This window comes from Desmodus rotundus, chromosome 11, assembly GCF_022682495.2.
Source record: "Desmodus rotundus isolate HL8 chromosome 11, HLdesRot8A.1, whole genome shotgun sequence".
Taxonomy (NCBI): domain Eukaryota; kingdom Metazoa; phylum Chordata; class Mammalia; order Chiroptera; family Phyllostomidae; genus Desmodus; species Desmodus rotundus.
Window position 1 is genome coordinate 950266 of NC_071397.1, and position 12237 is coordinate 962502.

General features: G+C 51.2%; 2 protein-coding genes across 3 annotated transcripts; one reads left to right on the plus strand and one right to left on the minus strand.

The window, feature by feature from the left end:
- Nucleotides 1-527: 527 nt before the first annotated feature.
- Nucleotides 528-4343, minus strand: ATP6V1G2 (ATPase H+ transporting V1 subunit G2). 2 transcript variants are annotated; one of them, XM_024557607.4, is made up of 4 exons: nucleotides 4048-4343; nucleotides 2424-2507; nucleotides 2052-2152; nucleotides 528-1584 (listed from the first exon to the last, which is right to left on the minus strand). In XM_024557607.4, the coding sequence occupies exons 2-4, from the start codon at nucleotides 2503-2505 to the stop codon at nucleotides 1411-1413; spliced, it is 357 nt and encodes a 118-aa protein (XP_024413375.2). In that variant the 5' UTR covers nucleotides 2506-2507; nucleotides 4048-4343; the 3' UTR covers nucleotides 528-1410. The 2 variants fall into 2 exon arrangements, with proteins under 2 accessions (XP_024413375.2, XP_024413378.2); XM_024557610.4 differs by lacking the exon at nucleotides 4048-4343 and adding an exon at nucleotides 2583-2825.
- Nucleotides 4204-12233, plus strand: NFKBIL1 (NFKB inhibitor like 1). Its single transcript, XM_024557600.3, is given in 8 exon segments — nucleotides 4204-4229; nucleotides 4231-4460; nucleotides 10535-10558; nucleotides 10561-10689; nucleotides 10692-10759; nucleotides 10906-11183; nucleotides 11185-11254; nucleotides 11257-12233. Coding segments are annotated over 8 exon segments (975 nt in total). The 3' UTR covers nucleotides 11407-12233.
- Nucleotides 12234-12237: the final 4 nt, after the last annotated feature.

Consider the following 12237-nt stretch of genomic DNA (forward strand, 5'->3'; position numbering starts at 1 on the left):
TGGGTGTTTGGGGAATATGAAAACAAGACACAAGAGAGTGACTGAAAATGAGAAATAATGAAGCAAAAAGATCTGCCTACAGCCCTGGCCTGGTGGCTCATTTGGTTGGAGTGTTGTCCTGTTCACCAAAAGGTTTCAGGGTTCAATTCCCAGTCAGGGCACATACCTAGTTTGCAGGTTCAATCCCCGGTCGGGGTGAGTACGGGGTGGGGGGGCAACTGATCAATGTTTCTCCCTTTCTCTCTGAAATCAATAAACATATCCTCAGGTGAGAATTAAAAAAAAATTTTTTTAAAGGATTTGGCTCTGGCCAGTGTGGCTCAGTGGACTGAGCACCAGCCTGTGAACCAAAGGGTCACCGGTTCAATTCCTGGTGAGGGCACATGTCTTGGTTGTGAGCCAGATCCCCAGTGGGAGATGCACAGGAGGTAAGCACACATTGATGTTTCTTTCCCTGTCTTTCTCCTTCTGTTCCTTCTCTCTAAAAATAAATAGTCGTTTTTTAAAAAAGAATTTGCCCATAGTCATTTTATTGACCATTTTTATTGTCACAAAGGAAGTCCATGCATATACAGGGACACAGCATCACTTCAGATCTCAGGAAGCAGTGACCATTTGATGGGTCTTTGGGGGAATAAGAAAAGGGAGAATCCAATAAAGAGAAAGACCAGCTTAAGAGAGACAAAAGACAGCCTATGAAATGCCCCATTTTTCTGGAACTACAGTAGAGGGGCTAAATGAAATCACTTCATCTTTTTAGGGATCATAAGTTCTCTGGGGACAAAGAACGGTGGGAAGAGGCAATTCTCCAGAGAACTGCTGCATTACAGAATCCGTGAGTAAAATTGAGAGCCACGGAGTGAGAAAACAGCTGTGTTTAGGTTTAGGCGGGTGGACGGGGTGGTAATAATATCACAGGGTTGCCATTAATTGAATCACAGCTACTACAAGCCGGAAACCATGCTCGGGTCTTTACAGAGTGATCCCTAATCACTGCAGCAGCCCTGGAAGGTAGGCAGCATTGTTCCAGTCTAGCGGAGGACAACACTGAAGCCGCAGGTTACATAGCTGGCCCTGGCCAAGCAGCCAACAAGCAGCAGGGTCAGAAGAGGGACCCAAGCCCGCGAGCCTCTGGAGTCAGGATGTTTTCTACATCCCTACTTCTCCATTCTACAAATTTCACACAGGGGTTGGGTGAGGATGACTTGGGAGTTTACGAGGTCCCAATGAAGGGTAAAGAACAATAAGGAGATTCAGGTCTGAGCAGGATACCTGTATTTCAGAGTTACTGGGTCCTGCCTCCTAGAATTTCTAGGAAATGGAGAGTAGGATTAGGGCGGAAGGTGATTCTGATTTGGGGATTTCTTTGAGGGAGGGAACCAGCAGGAAAGACAGGCCCCAGGATTTGTCCTAGGCAGCGATCCGGTAGTTGGGGTGGACCTGGGGCCTGACATCGCAGACCATGCCAAGAAGCTGGGCCAGGACACGTTCACGGTTTTTCTGCTGGGAGCTCTGCATGACCTGCACCTGGCGCCTCGTAGCTTGCTCCACTTCGGCGGACAGGTTCCCCTGGGAGCCCATGGCCTGGGGGGTGGGGAGTAGAAGACAGAAAGGAAGAAACAGAAAGGGTCCAGGAGTGTGGAAGGAAAGATCCTGGAGCAAGACCAGGAAGAAAGGCCCTCTCCAAAGACCACATCCCACGAAATACCCAGAGACCAAGGAAAGCGACACAGTCCCCTTTGCTCCAAGACCTGACATGTAACTTCTTCCTAAAACAGATTGTACAATCCCCACCTTACCACCCGTGACCACTAAAATCTGCCCTCCACCCCAAATATCGCCATACTCCACGCAGTCTGGCAATTCCCCCACAAGCTGTGCATGTTCTCCGAATGCCCAGATGCCGTTACATAAACAAAGCTTGACCATTGGCATGGTCCCCACCAGAATCCCCTTCTGTCCTTTACCACCTTATTTTCTTGTAGAATCACCCTGTACACACGGCACCAACTTACACCCCGGGGTGCCTCCCCAACTCTCCTCAGACTCACCGCCTGCTGCTTGCTCTGGAATTCCTGCTCTCGCTCTCGTCGGTATTGTTCCACTTCCATCTGTGCCTCCTCCTTTGCCTGCTTCAGACGCCTGGCCTTTCCTGGAAGCAAAAGAAAGGACAGGATCAGGATGAGCCTCACACAAAATGTGATAGTAGGGGGTCAGTCCTTTCCAAGAAGTTATTCTGCCTTCTCTCAGCCAACCAGGTGCATGATTCTAACACTCACCCATTTCTTCCCTTCTAATCAATCACCCCAGCCCCCAGCTCTCCCCCCCCCCAGTCAGGCTTGGGTTTTCCTAAGGACTCAAATGTTTGCTGTCAACCACCCCCAATTTTCTTTCCAGATTCCTAAGGGAAGGAGAAGACTCACTCTTTCTGGCATCTGCCACCTTCTCAGCCGCTCGTTTCTCGGCTTGCAGGAGTTGCTGGATACCCTGGGATTGGCTGGCCATTTCTGTCGTTATGGCAGATTCTGTTTAGGATGCTACCAAGGTACCAAATGGCTCCCACCCCACCCTCCACCGCCTACTTCTCCTCTTCCAGCTCGTTGCTGCAGTCCCCCACTACCGCTGGGTCTTAGTGCTCCCCTTTTCGCTCAGCCTCCTGCACCAGCAGTCTCCCCCAAACTGATCTCCCAATGGTGGCAGGTCTTCCTCTCCCACCTCACTCCGGCAGTACCCAGAAGGAACGCTCGGGGGCAGCAGAGACCAGACCCAAAGCTGCCCATTAACTTCAGCAGGAGCGAAAAGCTTTCCCAGTCGGAAGATCTAGGAATGGAGGCAGGGGCGGAGAGGAGGCAATTTGGGAGAGAAGGCAAAGAGGAGTTTAGAATGAGGTGAGAAGGTGAGGAAGTCACCATGCGTGGAGCATTGGAAAAAAGAGTACGCTGAACTTCTCCGAGTTCTTTCAAGATCTTTTCCCCTCTTTTTTTTCTCACTCCCTTCCGTTTCTATCTCTTCTCCTACATCTTTCCCAAGTCCAAACTTCTGCATCCATCCCACTTGCCTTATCCTACAATTGCTATGTTTTTCCATGCCTGTGTTTTTCCCTTTTTTGATCTGTCCCTGTTCTTGGCCTTACTGTGTTTTTTTGTGTTTCATTTTCACTGTGATTTTTTAAAAATTTTGTTTATTTTCAGAGAGAGGGGAAGGGAGAGAAACATCAATGTGTGGTTGCCTCTCGTGCGCCCCCTACTGGGAACTTGGCCTGCAACCCAAGCATGTGCCCTGACTGGGAATCGAATCAGCCACCGTTTGGTTGGGAGGCTGGCGCTCAATCCACTGAGCCCCACCAGCTGGGGTTCACTGTAATTTTTTATTCAGTCCTTATCTCCCCCGTTTTCTCTCTTTCCCTTCTCATCTTTTCGTCTACCACTGAACCATTCCTCTCTCCTCCCAGTTTGGGGGAAGCAAGGATAAACCTCCAAAACGCCCTCCTTTATCCTTGCCCTTGCCTCTCTGCCCCTTTTTCTCGCCTATCCTCGCCTCCTGGTGTCAGGAGGACCCTTTATCTTAACCCTAGTTTCCCCCCGGAGGCCAGACAGCGGAAACACTTCCCCGCCCACACCACTGCGCCTCCTTGGGAATAACAACATCCGGTAACATGCCTTAAGTCATTTCCGCCCTTTGCCTGCGTCTTGCTGCTGCACTTCTGCCAACGTAGAGTGTCCCCAGCGTCCCACCAGCTGGCCTCCGACCTCCTGCTCCGGGGGCACTTGGGCGGGCGGGGGGCAGGTCTGATGAGTAACCCGATCCCCAGGTCCCACAGGGAGAGAAGCCTCTCCATCAGTCAGCCGGGTGCGTTATATTCTACTTCTAGCTCCTTATTTGAAATAACTTTTTAACTCACATTTCTGTTGACAAAAACTTTCCCTATCAGTCTCGATTTGACTTTTTCAATGAGCTGCGAAGTAATAATTTGTCCTTTCTCAATTTTACAAGAAAAAATTAAACCTTTGACCCCAGCCCCCCCTTAAAATTTTTCAAACATATCACCTTGTAAGGGATGCGTGTTAGAACAGTCGCCATCTCTTGCTGAAGATATGAAAACCAGGTACCGAAGGGAGGGACGGAGGGAAAGGCAGAGGGAGAGGGTCGGGCCCGCCAAGGCTGCGGTCCCACGATGCCTTTTACTTTCTCAGCCGGAGTTCCATGGCCTCCGCTTCCTGCCGCCGGCGCTGTGCGTCGCTCCCGTCGGTACTCGCTTGCAGGTCGGCTAGTCTCGGCCCAGGCCCTGCTCCAGCGACACCCAGGCCTTGATGTAGATGCCTGGCCCCACGTGCAGCAGGCCTGTGCCCGCCATGACGTCTCTGCCTTCTGCCTGCTGCTGGGGCTCCGAACTAACCCCGCCCACCACGGCTGCCACTGGAACATGGAGCTGCAGGCTACTGCCCGCCAGGCCCCTGATGGTGAGTCCACCTGTGGGGAACAAGGTCCTGAGCAACTGACCGGGTCTGAGATGAAGGCCAGCAGTTGAAAAATAAGCTAGTTATTTGGTCGTGGGACTTAGAGGTGTATTTGACCCAGTTGGCATGTGGCTGTCACCTGTGCCATTACAATACTGAGCTACCATTGCCTGAAGAGCCCACCATTCCTCAAACAGCAACTGGTCTTCAAATTTCACATCTTTCTAAATTAGTAGCCACCCTGTCTTTTGAGGGGTTGTTTGCCAATAGCACAAAAAGTAGCATAGGGGGTAGGCTCTGGAGTTCGATCGCCTGCATTCAAATCCCAGCTCAACACAACTTCGCTGAGGCTTAGTTTGCCATGTGCAAAATTAAATAGTAACAACCCTTGCTATGTGGCCAGCACTTCTCACAAAGTAACTCTTTTAATCAAAGTAACTTGTTTAATCCTCGCAACAATCCTTCGAGGTAGTAAGTACGAATATTTCCCAGGTGAGGATACAGCACAGAGAGGTTAAGTAACTTGCCAGAGCGGTAGAGCAGGGACTGTGACTAACGCGGGCAGGCCAGCCGGAGTGTGATGCTGTGTGATGCGCTACAGAATTGTTCGGGGATAGTGCCGGCGCTCACAGACCCCAGCTGGGGTGGGTGTTTTGAGACCCAGCTGAAACAGTATGCGTCATAGGCACTCCGTTGACACTGGCCACATTGTCCCTGTATTTGTCACCAGGTCCGTGCTCCCTTACCCACAGTGCTGCAGCTCAGAGCACACTCCGAGACACAGGCGTTTGCTATCAGTCTGCCACCAAACTCATTTGCTTGTATTGACCTGAACTAATGATTTGTTTTTATTGTACTGATGTCAGTATCCAGACCTTTTGCTGCAGACGCTCATGTGTCTGGTTCCTGGGGCTGCCCAGGCCCTTCGGGGCTACCTAGTACACAGTGTGTGTACTTTCACATCAGCTCTACCGAATCCCAAAGCACGGAGACCTGAAAAACTTTTCACACTGCGGTGTCCTGTGGGGCCTGTTGATACTGCAGTGGCAGTGGAGGCAGCTCTGTAGGGGTATAACCCTCCTTACAAAAAGGAAAGGTGAAACCCTCATTTCCCATCTGGGGATTTTCCTTCCAGAGTAAGAGCATTCGAGAACCTCTAGATTGGGATGAACAGCCTTCACTTAACTTGATTAGTGCTATTACCATCTCCCAGCTCCCCAAGTATAGGAACCCACTCCCACTTCCCAGTATCTGCCTTATAGTAAAAAGGAAAAAAAAATCCCCTTTAATTCTCCTTACCATAAGTGAGATAGGCTGGCACACTGGGATTTCCTTAACTTAAAAACAAGGAGAGGAGGTTTATAAAGTGCAGGAATCTAGCCGAACTGGCATTGTGGGTGGTAAGAAGCAAGCACCCCGAGACAGGCGGGAGACCTCCTCCCCGTCGCAGGCCCACCTCTGCAGGCTGTGTGACTGGGACAGGCAGCTCACCCCTGGTGAGCCTGGTTTGCCTCTAAGACGCAGGCTGTGTAAGAGGCAAGAGCCTGGTGCAGCTTGGTACTAACTAGATGATAAGTAGTGTACTTTTTATTCTGATACTATTCAATTAAGGATATTTGAATAATAAAAATATCCCCCACTGTATGGTAATTGCTTCCTTCGTTGTACTGGCTTCTCAGAAGCCTGGAAGATTAATATTATTACCCCACACGCTGTCCATCCTCTCAGGCCTTACTTTCTCCTGGTCCCTGCCAGCCCCGCCACCAGGGGGCCTTCTAACTCCTAAGTGAAAAGGTCCATCCCGTTCAGTTGCCCCCTGCGTTAGAAACCACTGTGCCTTTAAACGCAATTTTTTCTAACTGATGAGATGATCTAGGGTCCCCTGAGGAGACAGCATGCCCCTCAGCTCCCTTGTTAGGCCCGAGGGACTTGCCGGTTCTTGCTGGGCAGGCTGGGCTGAGCTGTGGTACCAGGAGGTGCTGGTGAATGGCCCCTCCCTACCTTTGGGCTTTTGGTAACTTCTCTTTGGACCCATCACCTCAGAGGGAAGTGGTCTCAGCTGTCAGAGACCCCTTTATAAACACATGTCCGGCAATTACCATTCGCTGCATACAAAAAGAATTAGCAAACCCCCCCAAACAGGGTCATTTTCTCAATCTTTACAAAATAATAAAATCCAGTGCCCGCCTGCTATATGATACAGATGCACAGGCACGGACTCTCTTAATGCGACACTCACTGCACTTCTGCCGCGTGGGCGGACAGCGCCGACACTCGCCATCCACCACCCACTCCAGCCCTGGCCGCAGCACTAGGCAGCGGCCCTCTTCCACGGGCGGCGGAGCCATCTAGTCTGGGCCCCGTCTGCCTCTCCAGCCTTGCTGCCGCAGCATACCCTCAAACCCACAGCTCCGGCCCCTGGGGTCTGTGTCCAGCGACCCCCTCGTGTTTCTCACAAGTCTGTCTGTCTCTTGCTCGCTGCCTTCCCATCCTCCTGATTGCCACTTCGCTAAGTTATTTTGCCTTTTCAGCCCAACGTAAGCCACACCTCCTCCTGGAAGCCCTCTCTGACCCTCCTGCCCGCTACCTTTTCTTCCTCTGCACCTGCCTTGGTCAGTTGTCCTCAATACCAGCTTCTGATATTGGTGTCTTTTTTGACTGACTTGTACCAGTTAGTGTGAACTTTGCTTTAAGGTAGAAATCATCTCCTTATGGGAAGGGGAAGAGCAGTCTTTCATCACTAAGACTAAGTCCATTTATACTCCAGAAAATTCTTTTCATATACATTCTTCCCAATATAAAAGTGCATTGGGAAAAGTTGACCTGTACTGCTAAAGTGATGGTAAAGTTGGCGTTTCAGATCACTGGAGGGAGGTGAAAAGATAGAGTCCTTCCTCACACCTACCTTGAAAGTGAGTTACAGCAGATTAAACACCTAAATGTCACAGGAAGGCTACGTACCAAATTTATGGGCACGGTTCCTGTGGGGGCAATAAAACTTAGAAGGCAGCATCAAAGAAAACTTTTAGCTTACCTATGATGGCTTTATTTCTTTAAAATAAAATGGTGTTGCCCTGGCTGGTGTGGCTCAGTGGATTGAGTGCCAGCCTGTGAACCAAAGGATCTCTGGTTCAATTCCTAGTCAGGGCACATGCCTGGGTTGTGGGCTGGGTCCCCAGTGGGGAGCGTGCGAGAGGCAACTGATTGATGTATCTCTCGCACATCGATGTTTCTCTCCCTGTCTCTCTCTCCCTTCCCCTCTCTCTAAAAATAAATAAACATTTTTTAAAAAAATAAATAAAATAAAGTGGTGTTGCAAAAATGACAATATGTTAACATACCCTGTGGTGGGAATGGGGTACTTATGTACTATACTTTGTACTTTTTAATTTTTTTAATTTCCCCCCCAAAAAAGGGATTATGGTAGAAAAAACACACAGGAATAGTTTTATAATCTTGGAGTGGAGAAAACCTTTCTAAGAATGAAATAAAGTCAAAAGCTATTAATACAGATTTAACTACATTACATTTTTAAAACTTGTTTTTATTGGTTGATTTCAGAGAGAGAGGAAGGGAGGAGAGAGAAACATCGATTTGTTGTTTCACTTACTTATGCATGCATTGGTTGATGCTTGAATGTGCCCTGACTGGGGATCGAACCCACAACCTTGGCATATTGTACATAGAAATTTTTTTCGTGGAGAAAATATTTACAACATATATAACAGACATACAGGGTTGCTATCTGAAGTGTATGTGAACAAGCCATTCACAAAAGAAACACAAAAAGCATATGAAGAAGAAAATGTCATAGTTAGAATTAGTTTTTAATCTGTCAGATGGGCAAAATCGAAAGGTTGATGAGATTCACTTGGGAGAAGGACGACGCAGGCACTCATTTTCTCGGTAAGGGTGTACATTGGCACAAACTCGAGGGCGCTTTGGCAAACTCGCGCATGTTCTTTACTCAGAAATTCCACTTCTGAGAATTTACCCCGCAGAAATACCGTAAGGAGTCCACAGAGACACGAGTATGAGGCCGAACAGTTTTGGAAACAAGCCTATAAATTGGGGGTAGGAGATGTTTGTTTCATGCTCAGTGGAACCCTACACAGTCATAAAAAAGAATGAGATCAACTGTGTTTACTCTTGTGGAAAAATATAAATGGGGTGTTAAGTGAAAAAAGCAAGTTGCCAAATAATGCTTACAGTGTGGTCACAGGCCTCTGAAAAAAATTGTCATATGTGTGCATTTATATACACCGAGGCAGGATTGGAAGGGAACACAGCAGACTCTTAAGAGTGATTAAATTTATTCTTTATTCTTAAAAAAAAAAAAAAAGGCACCCTGACTGGTGTGGCTCAGCTGGTTGGAGCATCATCCTCTAAACCATAAGGTCAAGGGTTTGATTCCCGGTCAGGGCACATGCCTAGGTTGTAGGTTCGGTCCCCAGTCGGGGTGTGTACAAGAGGCAACCAGTCGATGTTTCTCTCCCTTTCTGTCTCCCTACCATTCCCTCTCTCTAAAAATAAAGAAGCACGTCCTCGAGTGAGGATGAAATAGTAACAATAAATAAATGAGAGGAGGTTTTTACATTAGCTATACCCCTTCACATTAACATGTCAGTGAATAAGGTGGGGGGCAGCCACCCAGGGACTGGACTCATGCATCTGCAGTCTGGGCTCTGCAGTCGCAGCATGTGGTCACAGTTGTGATCAGACCCCACGTGCAGCTTTGTAGCCACCTTATCTCCACACAGACATCGTGTTCAGTCCCTGTCTGACACCCTGTATCATATTTCACTTATGTTTTATAGTTGGAAGCCTTAAAACCTATGACCTTAGAAACACCCGTGCAAGACCGAGCATGTGCCCACTCTCCTCACTCCGGCCCTGGGATGAACCCAGGGAGGGCTGAGCAGTTGAAAGACCGGACTGCGTACTTGTTGGGTGGGACAGGTCGGGAGGGCTCGTGACAGACTGCATCAGCACTAAAGAGACGAGCCCCCTCGTCCTGATGTGGTGTGGGTGCGTGGCACCCAAGGGTGCCAGGACGGGTGGGGGCAGTGCGCCCTGGCCAGCCAAGACCGGCCCGTTCTGTCTTCCTGCCCTCCTGGTGGTGACAGAACAGCCCCTCTGCTGCCCCACCCCTTTCCTGGGTAGCCAGTACTTGCCAGCACCACAAAAGGGTTGCGGTCCTCCAGCCTTCGGGGGAGAGAGTAAGTAGGTCTACAGGAAGAGAGGGTGCCTCGCTCACCTTCCTCTGTCCCAAGGGTGGAAGAGGTGCTTGGTGGCCTTGGTGGGTGGGCCTGGCCAGGAGTGAGGTGCCTGGGTTGGCAGTGAAGTGAACAGCACAGCCCTTAGCCAGCCTACCCTGGAGCAGACACAGTGAGGGCAGGGCACAGAAGGGGGGGCTCAGCAATGGCAGTCTCTCTCCTCTGATCCCCCAGCCTCTTGTCAGACAGCCCCCGGGAGGGACCCTCTATCTCAGTCCTTCCCCTCCTGCCCCCAACGCGCCCTTAGGCCCACAGTCATTTGGAAAGAGCTTGCTCACTGCCACGGACTCTCCTGTGGCTCACGCTCACTGCTGACCTGGGCCCTCCACCGCCCCACACTCCTCTCAGCGCGGCCTGGGGGAGGCTGGCCGGGGAAACTCCCCTGAAAACATTTGCTTCATGCAGTCACTGAAAAGTGGTATAAAGAGGTACTTCCTATGTGTCTGCGTGTTTATAATGGTACAGAATGGGATGTTCAGATATTTTGTCATCTGAACTATAACGTGGGGTGACAGACACTATGAGAGGTGGAAAGTGGCCGTATTTCCAAGTCAAAAATGGAATTCATGGAGGTTTGTGACATGGCCCTGGTGGCTGGAGGCCGGGAAATATCATTTGACATAGTAGAACCCCCAGGAAACTAAACTAGTTTGTGGGGACACAGGTGCGTGTGGTAAACTGTCAGTACATAATCCGTCCGACCCAAAGGGCGTGAGTGGCCAGCAGGATCCCGGGTGGTGCCCTGCCGGGGGGGCGGGGGGCAGCGCCAGCTAACTCCTCTTACTGCTCTGCCACCCACAGCCTACACAGACCTCTTCCTGCCACTGCCGGTCGCTGTCCATCTGCCACGGGAATAAAGAATAAGGATGAAGAGACCCCTGGGCAAATTCTGGGCTGGACCGCACCCTGGGACTCTGCTGAAGAGGGGGAGGAAGACAAGGTGTCCAGGGAGCACAATGAAGGCAGAGGCCGCAGGGAGAGCTGGAGGACGAGTGGAGGGGCAGGAGGTCTTTGGGCCACTTAAAGGTGAGGAGCCCTTTCCCACCCACAGCTGCCTTTCCCTGCAGGCTGCGTTACCTGTACGCCCTCCCTCTGTCCCACCTGCTTCTCTTGCCCCGTGACCTTCTCACAGACTCTTCCTAGCCACCCCCATCCCACCCTCCCAAACACAGGACACTTCCCAAGAGGCCCAGGAACCTGAGTCCTTCTCAGTCTGGACAGATCACCTGGCCTGGGAGAATGCCCAGCAGTGCCAGCAGCAGCTGCAGCAGCATGAGGCAGAGGCAGCTTGTAGACGCCCGCAGGCTGAGGGCTCCAGTCTCAGCTGGTGGCAGCAGGAGAAGGAGCAGCAGCTCTTCCGAGAGTGAGCCAAAGCCAGGCCAGCGCCACAGGCTCTCAGGGGCCCGGGCCCGGGGCCCGAACACCCCGCAGAGCAGGCAGGGGCACATAGACGGTGTGCCCAGGCCCCACCCTGGGGGAGGAGACCCAGAGGCCATGGCTGCAGTCCTGGTGGCCAGGGCCCGCCCCCCTTAGAGGAGCAGGTGGCTCTGAGGGTCCAGCGCATTCGCTGGCACCCTGACCACTTCCTACAGCGATTATGGAGCCAGATTGAGACCTGGGAGCTGGGCCAGGTGATGGGCGCTGTGACAGCCCTTTCTCAGGCCCTCAGATGACCTCAGGAAAACAGGGAGGACCTGCAGGGTGGCAGGAAGGGTACAGTTGGAGACAGGAACGACAAGGGCCAGGCCGCTGCTACACAGAAGAGGATACGGGGTGGGAGCGAAACTGGTAGTGAGCGGGGGTGGGGAGGACAGGCCGCCTCCCCTGCTCCTTGACTCTGCCATTTCCTAATAAGACCTGGTTCACATCTCACTCCTGGTGTCTCCTCTGCCTTTTTCCATTGCTGTGGTTTTCATCACCCATGACATCTCCTTTCCCACCCCACCAGCCAAAACCCACAGCTCCCACACACCTGTGACATGCATGCACGCACTAACACATGCCCTCAGCTGGCGACAAGAAGCCCCCTGCTGGCCCACCCATAAGGCTGGTGCTGAGAAGGCCCGGTTTGCCCTCCAGAGTGACTCCACTCCCTACGCTGGGCTCCCCCTGCTATCAGCCGCTGGAGAAATAGATGGAAGAGAGACCAAAAGAAAAAAAGAAAAGAAAAGAAAAAAAGGAACAAACCCAGTTCCCCTCCCCTCCCCAGCCAGAACCACATCCTCCTCCCCGCTAGCAGCCCTCCCCCAGCATAGACAGGGCTTTCCCTTTGCTGAGTCACTGAATGGTCCAAATTGGGGGCAGCCAGAGCTGGGGGACATAAGGAGGTTGTTGGAGGTCAGAGGATAGAAGCAGGATGGATGGAGGAAGAGCTCTGTGGGGGAGTGGAATTTCAGTTGCTAAAATTAGAAGCAGGGGAAGCAGGCGGAAAGAGCCAAATTATGTAACCTGGGTTGTCTGCTCTTGGGCAACATGGAATCCAACCCAAGGCCGTCTCTCCCCTC